Source organism: Myiozetetes cayanensis, unplaced genomic scaffold, assembly GCF_022539395.1.
Source record: "Myiozetetes cayanensis isolate MyiCay16 unplaced genomic scaffold, myiCay2020 scf35, whole genome shotgun sequence".
In the NCBI taxonomy this organism is placed as follows: Eukaryota; Metazoa; Chordata; class Aves; order Passeriformes; family Tyrannidae; genus Myiozetetes; species Myiozetetes cayanensis.
Window position 1 is genome coordinate 988,726 of NW_026087577.1, and position 21,190 is coordinate 1,009,915.

Consider the following 21,190-nt stretch of genomic DNA (forward strand, 5'->3'; position numbering starts at 1 on the left):
CCCTGGGGTGTACATGGAGGCATGTGTCGTCTTGGACACGTGTGTCCCCTGGGCTGCATGGAACTACATGTGTCCTTGAGGGACACATGTGTCCCTGGGGGTATGCATGGAGCCATGTGTGTGTGTGTCATTGGGGGGGCTGCATGTTCCCATAGGGCTGTGCATGAAGCCTTGTGTGTCCTCTTGGATGTGTGTCCCAGGGGCCACGCATGGAGCCTTGTGTGTCCTCTTGGAAATGTGTGTCGCTGGGGCTATGCATGAAGCAGGTGTGTCCTGGGGGTGGGTGACAAACACGTTTGTCCTGGGGGTGGGGGACGCACATGTGTCCCCCTGCCTTGGCATGTCCTTCCCCTTCCCAGGCTGGCAGAGGAGCCAATGGAGGCTGAGCCCACGCTCTGATGCACCCAGATCGTTCCCGCCTCCAAAAAACCAAGAAACACCCAAAAGAGATGAAAAAACACACACTCACAGAGAAAAAAATCACAGTAAAAGGGAAAAAAAAAAACAAACAACAAAACACTTAAAAAAAAAAAGACAAAAAAAAGGACAAAAAAAAGACAAAAAAAAAAAGGCAGAAACCAGAACAAAAATAAGAAAAAAGAGGAAAATATTTTCTTTTTCTATTAAAAAGAGGAGAAAACCACAAAAAAAATCTCCCCCACCCGTCCTGCGCCCTTTCCCCCCCCGCCCAGCTCTCCCGCGGTGTTTGCAGTCATGTCTCTTGTGCAGCAGCAGTTCCACCAGTACCACCCCCTCCCAGCCCGTGTCCGTCGGGTCCCCCCTGTCGCTGCCTGGACCCCCCTGGGGCTCATCTCTCTTTTTTTTTAGGGATTTTTCCTTATATCCCCTCCTATTTTTTTGTGTGTCCTCTGCTTTGTTCCCTCCCCAGCTCCAGCATTTGTCACCCCCCCTCCCCCTCCAACCCCATCCCCAGAGGAGGCAATGGGAAATATTTGTGCCTTTCATTATATTTTTTTTTAATGCCTTAATTTCCCTTAATTTTGGGTTTTCTTAATTTTCTTCTTGGGTTTTTTTTTTTTTCCTCTCGGTCTCCCTGTTTGGGACAGGGACATAAAACAAAGGGATGAGCTCTGTGTCCCCCCCACCATCCCTTTGCCACCCCTTTGTTGGGATCAAATTTGTTCTTAGAGGAGGAAAAAAAAAAAAAAAAAAAAAAAAAAAAAAAAAGAGGAAAAACCACTTTATTTTCCAGTTTTGTCACCAGCTAGAGTGGCCTCGGAGTAATTTTAGCTTTAAAAGAAAACCACTCAAACCCCACCCCCCCAAAAAAAGGGATATAATTTTATTACAGATTATTTAATAGTATTTTTTTAATGGGGGAGTGGAGGAGGGGACAGGGACAGCACGTCATGAGTTATTTTGGAGTGGGGGATCCCCAGATTAGGACAGAGGGATGAGCGTGTCCTTGGTCACCTCTCCTAACCCTGAGTTGGGGGGGAAGGACCCCAGTTTAGAGTGAGGAGGGGGGGCATGGGGGTGTGTTACTGTGGGGACCCCAGTGTGGGTGTACCCAGTGTTGGGGACACCCTGTGAGGGGGGGGGGTCCCAGATCCCCATCCTGGGAAGAGGAAACAACCCCGGAATGGGGGGAAAGGGGGTGCCACTCCCAGCAGGGTGCCCAGCTTGCTTTGAGCTGGTGTCCCCCCCACCCCCATGTGCCCCTGCCGTGCTCCCCCCTTCGGTTTCTGTCCATCCCCCTCCCCCCGCTCAAGCTCGCTCTGGGTCTCGGTTCAGTATTTTGTAAAATGTCACCAATGTTCGTCCTTGTATAAATAAACTGTTTCTGGCAATACCCGCCGGCCCCTGCTGCCTTTGGGGGGTGGAGAGGGTCCCCCTGTGTCCCCTTTCCTGTCCCCCTGTCCCTTTTCCCATCCCATTCCTGGCCCTGTGTCCCTGTTCCCATCCCTTGCATATCCCCAAGGCTTCCTGGTGTCCCAACGTGCTTCATTTTCCTCAGCAACGGGGCCAGGGAGGGGACCAATGTGTCCCCCCCCAGCACGTCTGGGGGGTTCTGCCACTCCCCAGTGTGTGTGTGTGGGGGGGGGTCCCCCTCCCAGCCCTGCCCTGGGGACCACCCAGCTCTGCCTGTGCCCTCCCCTCCCATGTTTGCAGGACTCAGGCCCGGTGGGTTGGTTTTGGTGCTTTATTTGGTAAGAAATGAGGTGACCCCCCTGGTGATATAAAGGGGGCTCCCGGCTTGGGTAGGGGGATCCCATCCCTGCTCCAGACAGGGGAGAACTGGGAGAACTGGAGCAGCTGGAGGTGTGTGGGGGCAGGGGTGGCAGGTTAGTGACCCCTGGGCTGGGACTGTCCCTGTGCTGCATCCCCAGACCTGCTGGGCACAAGGCACCCCCAGCTCTGCCCTCCCAGGGGGTCCTGCTGCCCGGGAGAGGAGAGACAGGGCTATTAGTGCTACAACTGGGGGGGCCTAAGGGGGTCCCCATGGCCTTAAGCCACCGGCGATAGGCAAAGCAAAGGGAAGAGCCGGGACAGGGGGCGGGAATCAGCAGAACGGGGTGGCAGTGTAGGGGGGTGGTCCCTGGGGACGAGTGAGGATAAGCAGGGACCCCCTACTCAGTGAGGGGGTCCCCGGGGGTGGGTGAAGGTGAGGATGAGTTGGGAGAGGTGCAGGGACCCCCAGCTCGGCACTGGGGGGTTCCTGGGGGGCAGGTGAGGGCAAGGATGAACCGGGACAGGAGGGGATCCCTACTCAGTGGGGGAGGGGTCTCTGGGGTAGGTGAGGATGAGCAGGGACCCCCTTACTCAGTTTGGGGGATCCCCAGGAGTGGGTGAGGATGAGCAGGGATGCCCCTTCTCAGGTTAGGGAGTCCCTGGGGACAGGTGAAGGTGAGGATGAGCCAGGGCAGGAGTGGGGGCCCCAACACAGTGTGGGAGGCTCCCTGGGGGCAGAAGATGAGGATGAGCCAAGGGCAGGGATCCCCCTACTCTATGAGGTTGAGAACAAACCAGTATGGGGCGGGGGGAGGCCTAATTGGTGCTGGGGGATGTTTGGGGGGGCTCAAGGAAGCTCCTGAGGGCGATGACGAACCGGGGCAGGACGGAGACCACCAGGAAGGGCCCAGCCGCATAGTGCACAACCACGTGCCTGTACAGGGCAGCCGCGTCTGAGGGCCTGGGCAGCCTGTGTACCAGCTGCAGGGCCAGCAGGGCCAGCGCCGTGCTTGCCACCCGCAGGCGGCCATCCTGGAGCTGCTCCTCGTCCCGGTGGTGTGGAGGGGTCTCGGCAGCCAGGGCCAGCCCCAGGGCACTGCCCACCACCCGGCACAGCGAGGCGAAGGGCCGCGTGTCCAGCCGCAGCCACGCCGGGTCTGAGCACCAGGCGCTGGCCAGGTGGAGAGACCTGCGGGAGGAGCTCCGTGGTTGGTGTTCACCCCCTGGCCCAAGAAGGGGCTGTGGGTAGGTCTTTGGGGTAGCCCCCTCCTCAAATGGGGTGGGGGTAGGTCAGGGTGGATCCTGACAGTCTGGTGGGCAGATCCCTGGGGATAACACTCCCCCTTTCCCAAATGTCTGGGGGCAGATCCCTGGGTATAGGACCACGCCCCACCTCACAAAAACTGTACGGGGCAAATCCCTGGGGTTAGTTTCATCCCAAAATGGTCTGGAGGCAGACCCCTGGGGATAGTATGCTCCCCAGAAAACAGTCTGGGGTAGATCCCTAGCACTGTTCCCTCCAATAGCCTGGGCATAGATCCCTGGGAATAATCACCCTCCACCCTGAGGGGTTGATCCCTGGGAATACTCCCCTCGATCCTGGAAGGCTGATCCCTTGGAATACCCCCCTCCACTCTGGAAGGCTGATCCCTGGGGATACCCCCTCCATCCTGGAAGGCTTTTCCATGGGGATACCCCTTTCCACCCTGGAAGGTTGATCCTTGGGGATACCCCCCATCTCCCAGGGCACTCACCAGTCAAGGTCGATGCCAGCAGCCGTGGCCAGGCTGTGCAGGGCCAGCGCACTCAGCATCAGCGCCACAGCCACCGCCACAAAGAACCGGAACACGCGGAAGTTGGGGGGACAGCGCTGCAGCCCCCACCCCAGCGCCGACCCTGGCACAGGGGACAGGCAGGTTAGGGACTGGGATGGACTGGGAAAGGGGCTCGAGTGAAGGGGAAGGTGCCCACAACGCCCTGAGCCAAGGTGGGGTGTTGGGACGTGTTCCCCCCCCCCTCACCTGCCAGGATGCCGGTGACCACCTGGTGGGGGAAGTGAGCCAGGACGAAGATCCGGGAGAGCCCCATGGCCACAAGGAAGAGGGTGTAGGCAAATAATGGGATCAGCCTCAGCACTCGGCTGAAAGGGAATTGGGGTCAGTGGTGGAGGGAGGCAGCCCCTGGCTCCGGCCAGGCAGGGCAGGATTGATCCCACCCAGCAGCAGGAATGGGTGAAGCAGAGGTGAAGGCGGCAAGAAGTCTCACAGCCTCTTCCCAAGCTGCCAGGGGAGGGATGTGTCCCCCTGGAGCTGCCCCGCTGGGAGAGGAAGGGATCCAGCCCACGAGGGGTCCCACATCCCACCCCTCTTTTCCCAAAGGTGCTCTGGAAACTTCCAAGCATTGCTTTCCCCATCCTAGGGCTCATCCTGCCCACCTCCCTCTTCCCAAAGATGCTCTGAAAGCTTCCAAACAATAGTTTCCCCATCCTAGGACTCATCTTTCCCACCCACCATGGGTGCTGTCCACCAAGGAGGGGTCCCACATCCCACCTCCCTCTTCCCACAGGTGCTCTGGAAGCTTCCAAGCTCTGGTTTCCCCATCCCAGACTCACCCTGCCCACTTAAGAATGGTCCCACATCTCGTCTCCCTCTTCCACAGGTGCTCTGGAAACTTCCAAGCAACAGTTTCCCTATCCTAGGACTCATCCTGCCCAACCCCCGTGGGTGCTGCCTGCCGAAGATGGGTCCCACATTCCATCCCCTCTTCCCACAGATGCTCTGGAAGCTTCCAGGCACTGCCCACCACAGACTCACCTCCGGGTGCTCCGGGCCACCTTGGCTGTCAGCGCGGTGACAAGTGGCCACAGGGCCGCCCCGGGGATCATGCAGTGGCCCGAGGGGCTCCCTGGGTGGGGGGAAGCACATGGAGGGTCGGGGGGAGCTTGTCCCAGCGGGATGAGAGCTGGGAATGTCGAGCCTAACCCCTGCCTGTGCTCGGGGATCCCTCCAGGCTGGGCCTGGAGGCTCAGGGATGGGGATGGAGCTAGTGCCCAAAAATCCAGGCATGTTTACAGGGAGCCCAGGTGGAGCAGTGCCATTCCCAGACTCTCCCGTGGGTTTCCTAGCCCTGGAGCCACCGGGCTCTGCCAGCACCGGCAGCGTCCTACCCACTCCCTGCTGCTCCCTTGTATTTCCTGGTCGAGGAATGGCTTTTCTCGCTTCCAGCTCGGCATTCCTCCCTAGGGATCACCAGGTTGTCCGGCTGAAAGGGAACGAGGCTTCACCTGTGACTCACCTGGGCCCGTTTCGCAGGTGACCGGGAACTGACGCAGCGGGAACTTCTCCAGCTCCTCGCGGGAGAACAACCCAGACTCATGGATCCACCAATACGGGCGTTCCCCAAACAGGAACCTGGACGGATGGAAAACAAGGAGCATTCCCGCCCATCCCAGGGGATCCGGGAGGGCAGAATACCTGCCATCGATTGCGGGGGATCCATGAGGGCAGGATCCCTGACATCCATCGCAGGGGATCCATGAGGGCACAATCCCTGCCACCCATCCCAGAGAATTGAGAAAGGCAGGATCCCTGCCACCCATCCCAAGGTATCTGGGGATTTGGGAAGACAGAATCACTGCCAATTATTCTTGGATTTCCAGGGATGAAGCGACAGTGAGATGGCAGGATTCCTGCACCAATCTTGAGGGATCCACGAGGGCAGGATCCCTGCTACCCATGCCATGGTATTGAGGATTTGGGAGGGCAGGATCCCTGCCAATCATCCTGGGATTTCCAGGGATGAAGCCACAGTGGGAGGGCAGGATCCCTGAGCCCATCCCAGAGGACTGGGAAAGGCAGGATCCCTGCTACCCATCCCAGAGGACTGGAAAAAGCAGGATCACGGCCACCCATCGCAGAGGATTGCGAAAGGCAGGATCCCTGCCACCCATCCCACAGTATCTGGGGATTTCAGAGGGCAGAATCCCTGCCAACCATTGTGGGATTTCCAGGGACAAAGCCCCTGAAGGAGAGCAGGATCCCTGCCAGTCCCGATGCCTCCCAGGGTTTTCCCTGCCAGGAATTCCTGGCAGATGCCTGGGGCAGCTCGGATGACCCTGCAGAATGCCACAGGGACTCTGTGCCCAAAACTCCCGTGAGTTTCCCTGAGCTGTGTCCCCGTGCGAGTGCCACCGCAGTCCCACCTCCTCACCATTTGAGCACCACGTTGAGCCACTCAGCCACGAGCCCAATCCAGAGCACCATGAGCCCCACCTGGGCATCCAGCCCATGGGCCAGTGGGAAGCAGAAGGTATAGATGGATTTGGGATCGAAGTGGGACGTCAAGTAGACCCAGAACTGCTCCAGCCAGGGTGGTCCAGCCTGCAGGGCCAGGGCTGCCCAGATCCCGGCCTCGTGCAGGGCATCCATAGCAACCGGCTGGTACATGGGGACAGAGGTCAGCCTTGGCACAGATCCCTCGGGAATTCCCCTGGGAAGGGGCTGGGAGGTGGCTGGATACTGAGGAATCTCTTGGGAAGGGGATGGGAGGTGGCTGGATCCCTCAGGATTCCTTTGGGAAGGGAGTGGGAAGTGAATGGATCCTGGGGGATGGGATGTCTTGGGAAGGCAGTGGGAGGTGGCTGGATCCAGAGGAATCCCTTGGGAAGGGGATAGGAGGTGGCTGGGTCCTGAGAATTTCCTTGGGAAGGAGCTGGGAGATGGTTGGATCCCAAGGGATGCCTTAGCAAGGATTCAGGGAGTCATTCACCACCTGAAGTTTGCCCACAAGGGATTCCCAAACTTCTGCTCGGGGGGTCCTGGCAGAGCAGACCGGGGGGTCTGGGATGTGGGCCAGGACAGGATCCCAGGGGATTCCTGTGGGAATTGCTGGAGCAGCCAGGCTGCTCCAAAGAGCCCTAATCTGCCTGGGGACTCCTCGGGGTCTTCCCTTGGAACATTCCCTAGGGTCATTCTGGAGCAGGCCTGGGGTCTTCCCTGAAGCCATCCTGGGGCCTCTTTGGGGCCTCCCTAAAGCAAGTCTGGCGCCTCCCTGGGCTCCCTTTGGGGGTCTCTGTGGAGCAGGACTAGGATTTTCCAGAGACTTCCCTGGAGCTGACCTGGGGTCTCTTTGGGGTCTCTCTGTGGTCTCCCTGGGGTCTCTTTGGGGTCTCCCTAAAGCAGGCCCTGGCTCTCCCTAGGTTCCCTTTGGGTTCTCCCTGGTGGAGAGGCCTGGACCCTCCCAGGGTTCTCCCTGTCTCAAACCCCGGGGTCTCCCCGAGGCCTCTCTGGGGTCTCCCCGGGCCTCCCTTGGCCCCTGAGGTCCGAGGCCTCCCCGGGGTCCCCCTCACCCCAGACCCGCGGCCTCCCCATTGCCCGCAGGACCCTCTGAGCCGCCCTGCCGCTCTCCTAGTCGCTCCCCGCTCACCCCGGTGCGGTCGGGTGGTACCTGCCGGGAGGTCTCCATGGAGGGGGGACCCCCCAAACCCTCCCTCCCGCTGCTCTCACCGCCCCTCTTCCGCCTACAACTCCCGGCGTCCCCCACAACACCACGCGCTGACAGCGGCGCGGGCGGGCCAAACAGAGCCGGGTGCGGGGGGAGGGGGCGGCACCCCGTGGGCGCTCGACCAATCACGAGGCGGGGCGGAGCAGATCGGCGGGGCGGAGCGCCAATCCCCACCCTCGTCGCCCAGGCGGCCCCGCCCCCCGCCGCGCCTGGGCCGAGGCGAGCGGAGCCGCGGGCGCTGCGGGCGGACAAGATGGCGGCGCCGGGCGAGTACTTCAGCGTGGGCAGCCAGGTGTCCTGCCGCACCTGCCAGGAGCAGCGCCTCCAGGGCGAGGTCGTCGCCTTCGACTACCCCAGCAAGATGCTGGCGCTCAGTATCCGCCCGCCTGTGTTTCGTCCCAGTGGTCCCCGGGCCCCCGCCGCGGCCCGCCCGGGCCTCTGCGGCCCGCCTGATATGATGGGGGGGCGGTGAGGGAGGGAGGGGAAAGAGGAGGGGAGGGATGAGGGTCTGAAGGGATCGAGGTGGGCGGCGCTGGGGAGGGGTTTGGGGGAGCGAGGAGACCCTCGAGGGGGGAGTGGGGGAGGGTTGTTCTCTCGGGTTTCTAAGGGGGGGAATGGGGAACGCTGTATTAGGGTGAAGGGGGTGCCCTATGGAGGGGTTTCGAGGGGGAGTGAGGAGCCGCTTATTGGGGCGAATGGGGGGTGTGAGGTGCCCTGTTTTGGGGTGAATGGGGGGAGTCCTATGGGGTTTTTTGAGGTGAGTGAGGAGCCTTGTATTAAGATGAATGGGGGGGTGTGAGGAGCCCTGTTTTGGAGTGAATGGGGAAGCGGGGTGTCCTATAGGTTTTTTTTTGGGAAGGAATGGGGTGATTTGTGTTGGGGCGAAGGGAGGGAAAGGGGGTGCCCTACAGAGAGTTCTTTTGGGGGAAATGGGGTGTCCTGTATTGGGGTGAATGGAGTGAGTGTGGTGTCCTATAGGGTTTTTTTTTTTTGGGGGGGGGGAATTGGGGAGCCCTGCATTGGGGTGAATCAGGGGTGGGGTGGCCTATAGAGTTGTTCTGGGGGGAATGGGGTGTTCTGTATTGGATTGAATGGGCTTGGCAGGTTTTGGGGAGGGTGAAGAGCCTCTGTGAGGTTATTGGGAGAGGCACCATACAGGGAGGGTTTTTTGGGGGGAGTGATGAACCCTGTACTGGGGTAAATGGGGCAATGTGAAGAGCCCTATATTGGGGTTAAGAGGGGTGTCATATAGAGGAGGTTTTGGGGGGATTGAGGAGCCCTGTTTTGGGGGGAGTGGGGTGTCCTTTGGAGTTTTTTTGGAAGGGAGTGGGGAGCCCTATATGGGGTGAAAGGGGGGAGAGAGGAGCCCTGCATTGGGGTGAATGGGGGAGTCAGGTGCCCTCTAGGAAGGTTTTTTGGGGGAAATGAGGTTGAGAGGGGGGCAGGGGGATGCCCTATAGAGAGGTTTTTGGGGGGGGGAGTGGGGTGTTTTTTGGAGAGTCCTTTAGTAGGGTGAATAGGGGAGAGTGGGGAACCCTTTAGTGGGGTTATTGAGGCGAAGTGGAGTGTCCTATTGAGGTTTTTTTGGGGAATGGGGCACCTGGTAGGGTAGTTTTGGAGGGAGTGAGGAGCCCTTTAGTGGAGTTACTTTGGGGGGGAAAGTGGTGGTGCCTTATAGTGAGGTTTTGGGAGACTCAGGAGCTCCAGAGTGGGGTTATTGAGAAGCCCCCCAGTGGGGTTTTGGGGGGGTGGGTGCCATGTAGGAGGGTTCTGAGGGATCCTTGTAGGGGATTTGGTGGGGATGTAGCTCCATAAGGGCGTGGAATCAGGGGTTTCCCACAGGACTGGAGGGGTTTTGGGGGGAGACGGGCACCCTGTGGGGTTCAGGGAGGAGGCAGGAGGCAGATTTTGGAGCCCTGGGGGGTTCCTGGAAGGGGTTGGGGACCTGTTTTGGGGTGCAGAGAGGGCACAGAGGTGTGGTTGGCAGGGCCTGGGGGGACCCAGGGAGAATGGGGGAGGCCTGGAGGGGTGGGATCCCATAGGAAGAGGGTCAAGACACCCCTGTGGGGTATTTAAGTGGAGGCAGAATGAGGTCTGAGGGTTGGGGGGGCTGAGGGGTGTAGGAGGAATTTGGGGACCCCAGTGGACTCTCCAGTGTGCTGGGAGAAGACCTTGGGAAGTGAAGGGGATGGGGGGGTTGGTGGTGCTGTGGCCCCCCCATACATGTATTTGGGTATGCTTTTCTTTGGAATCTGCAAGGATGGGAAAAGCCAAGGCTATTGGAAAACCATGGAGAGACCGTGGAGAGGGGAAAAAGGGGATTCCCAGCCCCAGGACTGGGGTTGGAGTTCTGAGAGCCCAAGGGTGGGTTCCAGAGGGAATGAGGGGCTGGTAGAGGGTTTTGTGGCAGAAGCTGTGGGAAATATGATGGAAAAAGCCTCCCTGGGTGCCTGGGATGTGGTTGGAGTTGGAGGAGCTCCCAGATCCGACAGAGTGCAACAGAAAAATCCAAGAGGACTTTCAACAGGTGTCTCAGTGCTGCTGGTCTGCTCCAGAGGTGGCTGAGTGCTCCCCTTCTGGCTTTTCCCTGAGCCTGGCTCTTCCTCATCCCAAAACGGGGATGCTCCAACTCATCCCCCTGAAGGGGAGAGACCTGAATTCCGTGAAGGAATTCCCTGGCATCCCTTGCTTTCTCCTCATCACTGAATGCATTTTTTAAGGAGGGCTCCACCTTGGGCTCACCTGGGGCTGGGAGAGAGGAACAGGGACTTCCACAAGGATCCCTTCCATGAGGAGATGGTGTTGGCATGGAAGAAACTCTCCATGCTGTGCTCCCTTCTCTGTCCATCCTCATGGAAACAGGTAGTGCAGGAATCCATGCAATCCATGAATTGTCAGCTCTAGAAGGGAGTGGGTTTTTTGGGGGTTGTTTGCAACAGCGATACCAACCTCATGTATGGGGGCAAGGAGGCCTTTGCTGTGAATTCTTTTCCATCTGGGTGAGGGAATACTCCTCTGGATGAGGGAATGCTCCTCTGGATGAGCCACTTCTTGCCAGAGGAAATATTCTGGTGTAAAAAGTGCAGATTTGGTGATGCTGGTTCAAACCAGTGACCAGGCTGTGCTGGGTAGGGCTGGAAAACTCAATCTGGAGTCAGGAAAACTGGGATCAGCATTAAATAGTGCCAGAAAGAGACGTGTGGCTTTCCTGGGATCACAGATGACCCCAAGCTTGGCTGGGCAGGGACATGGGAGTGGAGGAACTCACTGGGAACCCAGCCTTCTCCTGGTTTGCTCCTGGGCTCTGTCAAGCCCATAAATACCTCCCTCTGTATTTGTTTTCCTTAATTTTTTCACTTCCAGAATGCCCTTCTTCCAGTGGGAAGCCCAACCACGCAGACATCCTGCTCGTAAACTTACAGTATGTGTCAGAAGTGGAAATAATCAATGACCACACGGAAACGCCTCCCCCCTTAGCTTCCCTCAACGTCAGCAAGGTGAGGGGGGCACTGGGAAGGAAAATCCCTCCTCCCACTGGAATCTGGGGGAAACTGGGCACTGGAACTCACCTGCTTCCATCACAACTGCCTGTAGTTCCGTTTGGGGTCTGGGTTGTCGGTGGGTTTGGGGTCTGGGTTTTCGGTGGGCTTGGGGTCTGGGTTGTCGGTGGGCTTGGGGTCTGGGTTTTCGGTGGGCTTGGGGTCTGGGTTGTCGGTGGGCTTGGGGTCTGGGTTGTCGGTGGGCTTGGGGTCTGGGTTGTCGGTGGGCTTGGGGTCTGGGTTGTCGGTGGGCTTGGGGTCTGGGTTGTCGGTGGGCTTGGGGTCTGGGTTGTCGGTGGGCTTGGGGTCTGGGTTGTCGGTGGGCTTGGGGTCTGGGTTTCGGTGGGCTTGGGGTCTGGGTTTCGGTGGGCTTGGGGTCTGGGTTTCGGTGGGCTTGGGGTCTGGGTTTCGGTGGGCTTGGGGTCTGGGTTTCGGTGGGCTTGGGGTCTGGGTTTCGGTGGGCTTGGGGTCTGGGTTTCGTGGGCTTGGGGTCTGGGTTTCGTGGGCTTGGGGTCTGGGTTTCGGTGGGCTTGGGGTCTGGGTTTCGTGGGCTTGGGGTCTGGGTTTCGGTGGGCTTGGGGTCTGGGTTTCGGTGGGCTTGGGGTCTGGGTTTCGGTGGGCTTGGGGTCTGGGTTTCGGGATTTTGGTGGCTTTGGGGCCTGGGTTTTAGGGTGTTTGTGGCCTGGATTTTGGCATTTTGGGGTCTAGATGATGATATTTCAGGGTCTGGATTTTGGGCATTTTGGATCTGGATTTTGGGATGGTTTGGGGCTTGGATTTTGGAACTGGTTTTTGGTATTCTGTGTCTAAGGTGATGGGTGTTTTGGGGCCTGGATTTTGGCATTTGGGATCTAGATGATGGTATTCCGGGGCCTGGATTTTGCCTGTTTGGCTCTAAGTGATGGTTTTTGGGGCCTGGATGAAGCTGGGTGGTGGCACAGCAGACAGAAGGGACAAAGCACACATGGATTTTGAGGAATCCCTGGAATGGGATTGCTGCAGATTCCCAGTGGTGGTGTCAAAGAAAGGCAAGGTGACCCCAAGCCCTTGGTGCTGGGATGAGTGCAGGTGTGGGGTCTGGCTTTGGGGGGCTCAGCTGTCACCTCCTCATCCCACAGGGACACCTGTCCCGGTGGTTGGTGTCACACAGGTGGCACCAGCCGGGTGTCTGTCCCCTCCCGATGGATTTACACATCGGAGGAGGTCTCAGGTGACACAGCTGCCACCAAGATGTGACTGTTGGCTGTTACTGCATCCAGTGACATTGCTGGGAGCACAACCTCAGGAGTTTCTCCTCAGGAATTCCAACACTGGTCTTTTCCAGCATCCACATAATTGTGGGGAAGTAAGGGATGGTCGTGTTACAGCCACTGGAGTTACTGCCAATCCAGTGGCAGGGGGGTGGTTCTGGGAGGCCCTGACCTCACTTCTCCTTCCCCATGGACGCACAAGGATCTGGTGTTGCTGCATAACTGGAGTATGGATGGCTGATACTGGTTGTACTGGGAGAAGATTTCGGAATTTGGGATCTGGATTTTGGCGTTTGGGGTCTAGATGTTGGTGTTTTGTGTGTTGGAACACAGGAACTGTGGTGCTCCAGGTGCTCCTCTGGAAGGCCCTGGAGAGGAAGCAGAGCTCCAGAGAACTCTGCCTGGTTCTCAGTGGAGAGAGAGTGTTGGGAGCAAAGGCTTGGAAAACAGCAGAATCTGGAGACCCTGTTGGAGGGGGGCTGTAGTGGGAGGTGATCCCCCAAGCTGTGCTTGGCACCTGAGCGGGTTAAGGGGCCATCTTGGCATTGGGAGGCCTTTGCATGGGCCTTGGTGGCCTTGGCATGGCCCTCGGTGGCCCTCACCCTCTCCTTGTGCCTCCCTGCTGCGAATTCCCGTCATTCATCCGGAGGGAGCAGGGAAGTGACTCATCCATTCATTCCACCTCGAACAAGGTGTGTGTCCCACTCCCAGGAGGTGCTCCCTGCAGGGGGAATGCTGGGATTCCTTGGAATGCTTGAATCCAGGAGGCTGTAGAGCTCAGTGATTCTGATCCATTTCTTGTCAGGAAACATGGATGTGTAGGGAGAGTACATCCTATTGCAGGGGTATGAGGAGAACAGGGATGGGTCCTGATGGAAATGCTGGGATGCTACCTGGGCTGGCAGCTCTTCATCCTCACCTCTCCAGAGTTTCTAGTCTTCTCCTGGTGGCCTCTTACCAGGGCTGTTCCCAAATCTGGATGCGGCAGCTGCTGGAAGAGCAACCTGAGGCCTGGGAAAGAGAGAGGCTTTGTATAAAATGGATCTAAATCTCAGGCTGGGGAAGGGGGATCTGGTCTGGCTGTGGAAGGGGATCTACAGGCTGGGAAGAGGATCTCTTTGGGAAAGGGATCTGTATGGGAAAGGGATCTGCTCAGAGAAGCTGAGCTGGGCATGGCAGAGGTGATTCCCAGTGCTTGGGGCCCCAGTTCCACCCATCCCAGCCTAGTGGGGAGAAGCTTTGACACAGGTGATGTAACTGGGGGTGATCCCAGTCCTCCGTCCTCGGGGCAGCCCCCCGAGATGGATGAGGGGTTGTGGCACCTCCAGGGAAGGCTGGGGATGGCATGGGGTGCAGGAAAATTCCTACGGAATGTTGAGCCCAGTTTGGAAGCCTGACTGGTGATCTTGGAGTGAGCAATTCCCCCATGGAATGGGTTGAGTGGCTTTGGGGACAGCTTGTGCTGGGGGTGAGGAAGGTTTGGACCTAAAATGCCAGAATTGTTCTGGAAAAGGCCGAGGGGAAGGGAAAGTGGGATGTGAAAAGGTGACACCCACATTCCCCAAATGTCAGAGGGATGCTGGCAGGGCCTCAAGAAAGGCTGGAATTGTGTGGAGAAGGAATGGTGGGAGGGTGGAGATGTCACGTTTGTTGTTATCCTGATTTAATGGGGAATGGCATTGGTGTGTAAGGGTGGTCCCTGTGGCCCCTCTCCCTGTGTTCTCACAGCTTGCCAACAAAGCACGGACAGAGAAGGAGGAGAAGATGAGCCAGGCGTATGCAATTAGTGCTGGTGTCTCCCTGGAGGGGCAGCAGCTCTTCCAGACTATCCATAAGACGTAAGTCCCTTCCCTCGGGATCACCAGTCCCTTCCCTCGGGATCACCAGTCCCTTGCACCCTCTGTTTTGGGGTCAGTTGTACCCTTTTTTACCTGGCACATCCCGTCCCCTTGACTCCCACCTCTCTCTAATTGGATACCCCAGAGCAACCGAGGGGCTTTTTACCCCCCTCAGTGAGACACTGCAGGGCAGGTGGTGGCTTTCCTAGGTCAGGCAGCATTCCCTGATCCTGTTTTTCCCTCCCCTGCAGCATTAAAGACTGTAAATGGCAGGAGAAGAACATAGTTGTGATGGAAGAAGTCGTTATTGCCCCTCCGTACCAGGTGGAAAACTGTAAAGGCAAAGAGGGAAGTGCCCTGAGTCACGTACGGAAAATAGTGAGTACAGGGGAGACTGGGAATACTGGAAGGGTGTCACATCCCTGGGGACACCTATGGTCCATCCCTGGGTGGGCTCCAGCCCCTCCTCGACGTCACCTTCCTCCTCCAAATCCCATTCCCATCATTTTTTGGGTCACATCGGAAAATAGTGAGTACGGGCTGGGGGGAACTGGGGACACATCCCTGGGGACACCTGTGGCCCATCCCTGGGTGGGTTCCAGCCCCTCCTGGGCATCCCCTTCCCACCCCAGATCCCCTTCCCACCCTTTTTTAAGCTGTATTAAATAATGAATAGGGATTGGCAGGACTGGAAACACTGGGAATTCTGCGAGAGTGTCACATCCCTGGGGACACCTGTGGCCCATCCCTGGGTAGATTCCAGCCCCTTCCCACCCCATATTCCCTCACTAAAGCCCTCTCTTTCTTCCCCTCCATCTTGCCCTTCCCTGTGCAGGTGGAGAAACATTTCCGGGATGTGGAAAGCCAGAAGGTCCTGCAGCGTTCACAAGCACAGCAGACACAGAAGGACACATCCCTGTCATCCTGAGGCCACCTCGGGATGGGATCACCCCGTCCCCGTTGTCCCGTCCTTCCCAGGAGCCGGCACCGGGGGCACCTTCACCACGCTTCTATTTCCTTTTTTTTTTTTTTTTTTTTTGAGAGAAAATCTCAACTCAAAATTCCAAACTTTAGAACTTTAAAAACAACAACAAAACAAAACAACAAAAAACAAACAAACAAACAAAAAAAACAGAGAAAAAGAATAATTTAAAAGCTCCTCCTCACGCATTACTTGACTAACAGACTTTGGGTTTTATCTGCCATGTTTTCTTCCTCTCCAGCAGGGCGGGCTCTGTTAATTTTATTTTTTGGCCTTTTTTTTTTTTCCTTCTGTTCTCCCAATTTCTGCCTTTCCCTCCCTCCCAAAGAAACCCCCCAAAAAATAAAATTAACAAACTGACTGTGGTGGCCAACCCGGGACCCTCGTGACCAACATGGTCTCATTTTAATTTTGTTTGCACAGGGCAAGGCTTGAATTAGTCTTATTTTTCTTATCTTTAAATATATATATGAATATATATTAAAATGTTCTTTAAATATTTGTCTGCTTCAAGCAGGATTGTGGCAAAAAATCCCCCCTAATGCCCCTCCCAGGATCATCCAGAACCTGGATTTGGGGTTTTCTCCCCCCTCTTTTCTTTTATGTTTTTAGGTTTCTTGCCCTTTTTCATTATTAATTATTAATTTTTAATTTTTTTAGTTGTTTTTTTTTTTGCCACAATCCTCTTCCTCCCCTTTTTTGTTTTTTGGTTTGTTGTTTTTGTGGGATTTTTTTAAATACCAAAAAAATGGATCAGACTCAAAAAACAATTCAAGCCCTGCCTTTAGGAGAGTTAAAGATTAAAAAAAAATAAAAAAAAGAAAAAAAAAAAAGGAAAATTTTTTAGTCTTGTTTAGCAAAAAAAACAATAAAAACCCGAAATTTTTTTAACCATCACTGGAGTCTGATGGTGCTCAATGGAGGGGGTGGGGCTTCAGTGGACGGGGTAGGGCTTAGGGCAAGGGGCAGGGCTTGGAGTGAGGTTCAGTTTTAATAGCGGGGATGTGGTTTAGCCACATGGGGCATGACTTCAAGTGGAATAATTTATTGCGGGTGGGGCTTAGGAAAGGGGCGGGGTTTACTGACTGGCTACTTCACTTGGGCGTGGTTTAGGGTAAGGGGCTTGTCTTAGTAAGGGGCATGCCTTAGGAATAGAGACTGGTGCGTCAAGAAGGAGCGTGGCTGAGTACAGATGAGTGTGGGTTGTAGCGGGGGCGTGGCTTAGCACGAGGGCGTGGTTTAATGTCAAGGGGTAGCTTGGAATTGGAGACTGGCACGGCAAGGGGCGTGGCTTAGGGCAACTTGGCGTAGTTTCTTGAAAGGCATGGAGAAAAGACAACATAGAAAGAATCGCGTCTTGTTGATATCACCGGGGGAGTCTTTCTGCTGTACCCTCTGCAACTGGGCTTGTCTATCTCGCATTGGCCTTTTTAGCCATCAGCGCGCTTGTAGCAAGCGTGGGTAGAGCCCTTCTCAAACCTTCGTTCGCGAAGCCCAGCCGTGATGATTGAAAGGCGTGGTCTAAAGAAGGGGCGTGGCTTAGGTTGGGGGCACGGTTTCCCGTGGCGGGGTGGTGGGCGGGCGCTGATTGGTTGGCGGGCTCAGGGCGGCATTTCCGGCACCTTAGTTCCGGCGGGAGGGGCCCGTGATGGCGGCGGGCCGCGGGTGGCGGCGCCGGGCGCTGCGGCTGCTCACGGCGGGCGGCGGCGTCCTTCTCACACGCTTCCCCTTCTGGCACTGCTTCAGCGGCCTCCTTCTCTGCGCGGAGCGCGCCGACCTGCACCGGTGCGGGGCGGGAGGGGGGAGAAGTGGAGGGAGTAGGCCTGAGGGGGCTGCGGGGTCTGGGGGTGGTTGTGGGTTCTGGAGGTTGTTGTGGGCTCTGGGGGTGGTTGTAGGGTCTGAGGATAGTTGAGGAAGAGCTGGAGCTTTAGGGACCCGGGAGTGGTTCTGAGGTCTGTGGCTGATGGGGGACTGTAGTGATCTAGGGGTGGTTGCAGGGCTGGAGGTGGTTGGAGAGGTCCCGGTGATGTGAGGGCTGGGGGTGATTCTGGGGCTCGAGGGTCCGGGGGTGGTTGTGGGGTCTGGGGCTGATGGGGGACTGTGACAGGCTGGGGGTGGATGTGGGGTCTGGGGCCATGAGGGTCTGGAGGAGAGTCCCAGGGATCTGGGACTAAGGCTGAGGGGCCCGAAGGGGGCCTGGGGCTGATATGGGACTCTGTGGGGCCAGGGGAGGGTCCTGGCAGAGTTGAGGAGTGAGAGAGAGCTTGGGGTGTCTGGAGTGAGTTTGGGGGTGGGGAAGGGTTCTGGCAGAATTATGACCTGGGGGGAGGATTTGGAGGGTCTGGGGTGAGCCTGGGGGTGCCCAGCCTGCCCAGGAGCACTGGGCACACCCTGGAGCTGCAATGCCCGCAGGAAACCAGACATCCCAGTGCCCTACCTGTACGTGGACATGGGGGTGGCCGTGCTCTGTGCCAGCTTCATGTCCTTCGGGGTGAAGCGGCGCTGGTTCGCCCTGGGGGCCGCCCTGCAACTCGCCGTGGCCACCTATGCCGCCCATGTCGGGGGGCACGTGCACTACGGCGACTGGCTGAAGGTGAGAGCCCCTGCCTGGGCTGTGACAGACCCCCCCAGAGTCCCACCCTGGGGCTGGGGGTGACGGTGACCCTCCCCCTCCAGGTGCGGATGTACTCCCGGACCATCGCCATCATCGGCGGGTTCCTCATCCTGGCCAGCGGCGCTGGGGAGCTGTACCGGCAGAAACCGCGGAGCCGCTCCCTGCAGTCCACAGGCCAAGTGTTCCTGGGTATCTACCTCATCTGCCAGGTACAGGGGACATACCCCTGCCCTGCTGCTGCTTGGGGGATGGAGCCACAATTCCCTGGGGAGAAACCTCCTGGGGTGGGTGTTTCCAGTGCCACCACGTCCCATGGGGTGGGTGTTTCCAGTGCCACCACGTCCCAGCCCTACTTTGTCCATGGGAGAAGTTCGGGTGGATGGTACCAGTGCTGCCAGTGCCACTGGTGGAACCAGCCCCACATTGTCCCTGAGAGAGACCAGAGGGCACTGATACCAGTGCCACCACTGGCACCATTTTCCCCCATTGTACCTGTGGGAGGAGCCTTGAGTGAGTGTTCCCAGTGCCACCAGTGGCACTTTGACCCCTGTTGTCCCTGGGGTGGGAGCCTTGGGGGGAGTGTCATCAGAGCTACCAGTGCCACCACACTGCAGTTCTCCCATTGGCCTTGGGGAGAAACCTTGGATGAGTGCTACCAGTGCTATCACTGGCGTCAGTGCTACCACACTCGGTTCTCTGTTATCCCTGGGGTACATCCCTCACATGAGTGTTCCCAGTGCCACCATTGCCCCTAATTGTCCCTGGGGTGAAAAGCCTCTGTTGAGTGCTACCAGTGCCACCACTGGCACCAGTGCCACTACAGTCCATTTCTCCCATTGTCCCTGGGGGAGAAGTCTCCAATGAGTGCTACCAGTGCCACTGCACTCCAGTTTCCAGTGCCACCACTGGCACCAGTGCCACCCCCCAGTAACTCTGGGGCACACCCTCGTGTGAGTGTTCCCAGTGCCATCCCTTTCCCCACTTTGTTCCCTCCAGGCCTACTCGCTGCAGCACAGCACTGAGGATCGCCTGGCCTACCTGGACCACCTGTTGGGGGGGGAGCTGGCCCTGCAGCTACTCTTCCTGCTCTACGGGCTGCTGGCCCTGGCATTCCTGTCGGGATACTACGTGCGGGCGGCTGCCCAGGTGCTGGCAGTGCTGCTGCCCCTTGCCATCCTGCTCATCGATGGCAACCTGGGCTACTGGCATGCTGCCCGCCGCGTGGAGTTCTGGAACCAGATGAAGCTCATCGGCCAGAATGTTGGCATTTTTGGGGCCGTGGTGATCCTCGCCACCGATGGATGAGTGGGAACACCGTGGGGAAGGGGAGGGAAAGGGGCAGGGAAAAGGGTGGGAGTTGTTTTTTTTTTAAGGATTACCGCTATTTATTCGTTGACTTTTTTTTGCTTGTTTGTTTGTAAATACTGTATTTGATAATTTTGGCGGAGGTCGGGGCTCCTGAGGGGGTGTGGGGGGGTCCTACCTGGGGATGCCAGCCACTGTGTGGCCATAGCCCCTCTCCCCACTGAGGGGTGTCACTGCCCTGATACCTTTGGAGTTACAGCCCCCCCCCCAAAAAAAATATTTTTACTGATGAAACAAGAAGTCTTTCATGTTGTTGTCCCTGGGGGGGCTTGGCTGTTGTGTGATAGAGGGTGGAGGGCTGCAGCTTTGGGGGGTTTGAAGGGGGAACTGTTATGGGAGGGCTTGGAAGGGGAGCTGCTTTTGGAGGGGGATGCTTTGGGAGGGCTTGGGGGAGAGCTGATTTGGAGGGGGATGCTTTTGGGGAGAACTGCTTCAGGGAGAGCCACTTTTGGAGGTTTGGGGGGAGATGCTCTTGTGGGGCTTGCAGGGGGAGCTGATTCAGGGGAATCCACTTTTGGGAGGTTTGGGGGGAACTGTTTTGAGGGGAGCTGCTTTTGGGGGGCTTTGGGGGAAACTGAACTAAGGGGAGATGTTTTGGGGGGCCTTGGGGGGAACTGCAGTACGGAGAGATGCTTTTAGGGGGCTTGGAGTGGGGGGAGCTGCTTTGAGGGAGCTACTTCAGGGGCTTGGTGGAGGGGCTGCTTCAGGGAAGCTGTTTTTTTGGGTCTTCAGGGAAGGTGTTTTGGGGGACTTAGGGTGGAGCTACTTTTGGGGGGAGCTGCTGTAGGGAGAGATGTTTTGGGGGTTTGAAGGGGAAGCTGCTTTGAGGGGCACAGAGGGGAAAGAAGCTACTTTGAGGGGCTTGGGGGGGAGCCAGTGTGGGTGATACTGGGTGTTCCCCTCCCTTCAGTGGGGAAACTGAGGCAGGGGGGTGAGGGGGGTCCTGGACCGGGTGTCCTGCCCATGCCCACTCATGGGACTCAGCTGGTGGCTTATGGGTGTTCTGGCATGGGGTGGGAGGTCCCCGTTGGCAGCCCCCCAGGGTCCCCACGAGCTCTGTCCTCACTGCCCCTGTCCTGTCACCTGGCTGGGCAGGTGTGTGTCCCCTCCCTGGGCTGGGCAGGTGTCTGACCCCCCCCTCCCCATCCGGAAAAGCAAACAGGGCTGATAAGGGGCTTCCTCCAGGGGGGGTGCGGGTCCGGGGGGCCACTAATGCACCTCCGGTGGAACCGGGGCCATAAAGCGCGGGGAAGCGGCAGAGCCCTGTTTACTCAGGATGGGGGGGGCTCCTTCACCCTCCCGGCACCCCCCCAGGGGCTCCATCCACACACCTTCACCCTCAGACCCTCCTCAACCTCTTCAATGCCCAGTGGAGAGATGGGGGGGCCTCCCTGCCTTGTCCCCTTCAGGGTCCCATTTTTGCTGAGGGGGTCCCCCCACCTCTGTGTCCATCCCCCCACACTGCTGGCAGAGCCATCCTGTGACCTTTGGAAAATGGCTGTTTACTATCAGTCGGGATAAATGGAGCAGAAAGTCCTCGCGTCCTCTCCCCGACCTTCCCCCCCGCACCCCGATATCTGTCACGGCAGTGACTCGGGGACATCTGTGAAACAATGTGGTGACATGGCTGCTGTGATGGGGCCGTGGGGGTGTGTGTGTGTGTGTGTCCCGAACCCCAGGATGGGACAAACCCCCACTCGGGGCTCTCTGCTGGGGAGGGGGCAGATCCAGCCCCACTGCCTCAGTTTCCCCGCACATGTGTCAGGACGCTGCGGGTGGGTCCAGAGCCCTCTCAATCCAATCATCCCTGCATCGACTGCGGGAACGTCAAAGGTGCCGGGCTGGGGGGGCTCGGCTCCATCCCTCACCTTAGGCTGTCGTGAGCCCGGCACCACCTGGCTGGGGCA

General features: G+C 57.8%; 4 protein-coding genes across 7 annotated transcripts in view; 3 read left to right on the forward strand and 1 right to left on the reverse strand.

The window, feature by feature from the left end:
- Positions 1-1,813, forward strand: part of HDAC5 (histone deacetylase 5) — a 22,131-nt gene extending 20,318 nt beyond the window's left edge. For all 3 annotated transcript variants that reach the window (XM_050327905.1, XM_050327906.1, XM_050327907.1), the window contains exon 26: positions 360-1,813. In XM_050327905.1, coding sequence (XP_050183862.1) covers positions 360-399 — 40 coding nt within the window. In that variant the 3' untranslated portion in view covers positions 400-1,813. The remainder of the gene's footprint in view (positions 1-359) is intronic.
- On the reverse strand, positions 1,156-7,731 carry G6PC3 (glucose-6-phosphatase catalytic subunit 3). Of its 2 annotated transcripts, none has more exons than XM_050327962.1 (7): positions 7,618-7,731; positions 6,403-6,629; positions 5,488-5,603; positions 5,007-5,097; positions 4,215-4,333; positions 3,948-4,089; positions 1,156-3,382 (listed from the first exon to the last, which is right to left on the reverse strand). In XM_050327962.1, exons 1-7 carry the CDS (start codon positions 7,654-7,656, stop codon positions 3,010-3,012), a joined length of 1,107 nt encoding a protein of 368 aa, XP_050183919.1. In that variant the 5' UTR covers positions 7,657-7,731; the 3' UTR covers positions 1,156-3,009. The 2 variants fall into 2 exon arrangements, with proteins under 2 accessions (XP_050183919.1, XP_050183920.1); XM_050327963.1 differs by having other exon boundaries at positions 7,639-7,724.
- A 159-nt stretch (positions 7,732-7,890) lies between these two features.
- LSM12 (LSM12 homolog) lies at positions 7,891-16,201 on the forward strand. Its single transcript, XM_050327988.1, has 5 exons — positions 7,891-8,069; positions 11,059-11,192; positions 14,213-14,322; positions 14,574-14,700; positions 15,158-16,201. The coding sequence occupies exons 1-5, from the start codon at positions 7,949-7,951 to the stop codon at positions 15,248-15,250; spliced, it is 585 nt and encodes a 194-aa protein (XP_050183945.1). The 5' UTR covers positions 7,891-7,948; the 3' UTR covers positions 15,251-16,201.
- Positions 16,202-16,931: 730 nt separating this feature from the next.
- Positions 16,932-19,493, forward strand: TMEM101 (transmembrane protein 101). The gene is made up of 4 exons (XM_050327977.1): positions 16,932-17,089; positions 17,717-17,897; positions 17,981-18,127; positions 18,915-19,493. The coding sequence occupies exons 1-4, from the start codon at positions 16,953-16,955 to the stop codon at positions 19,221-19,223; spliced, it is 774 nt and encodes a 257-aa protein (XP_050183934.1). The 5' UTR covers positions 16,932-16,952; the 3' UTR covers positions 19,224-19,493.
- The last annotated feature ends 1,697 nt before the right edge of the window (positions 19,494-21,190 follow it).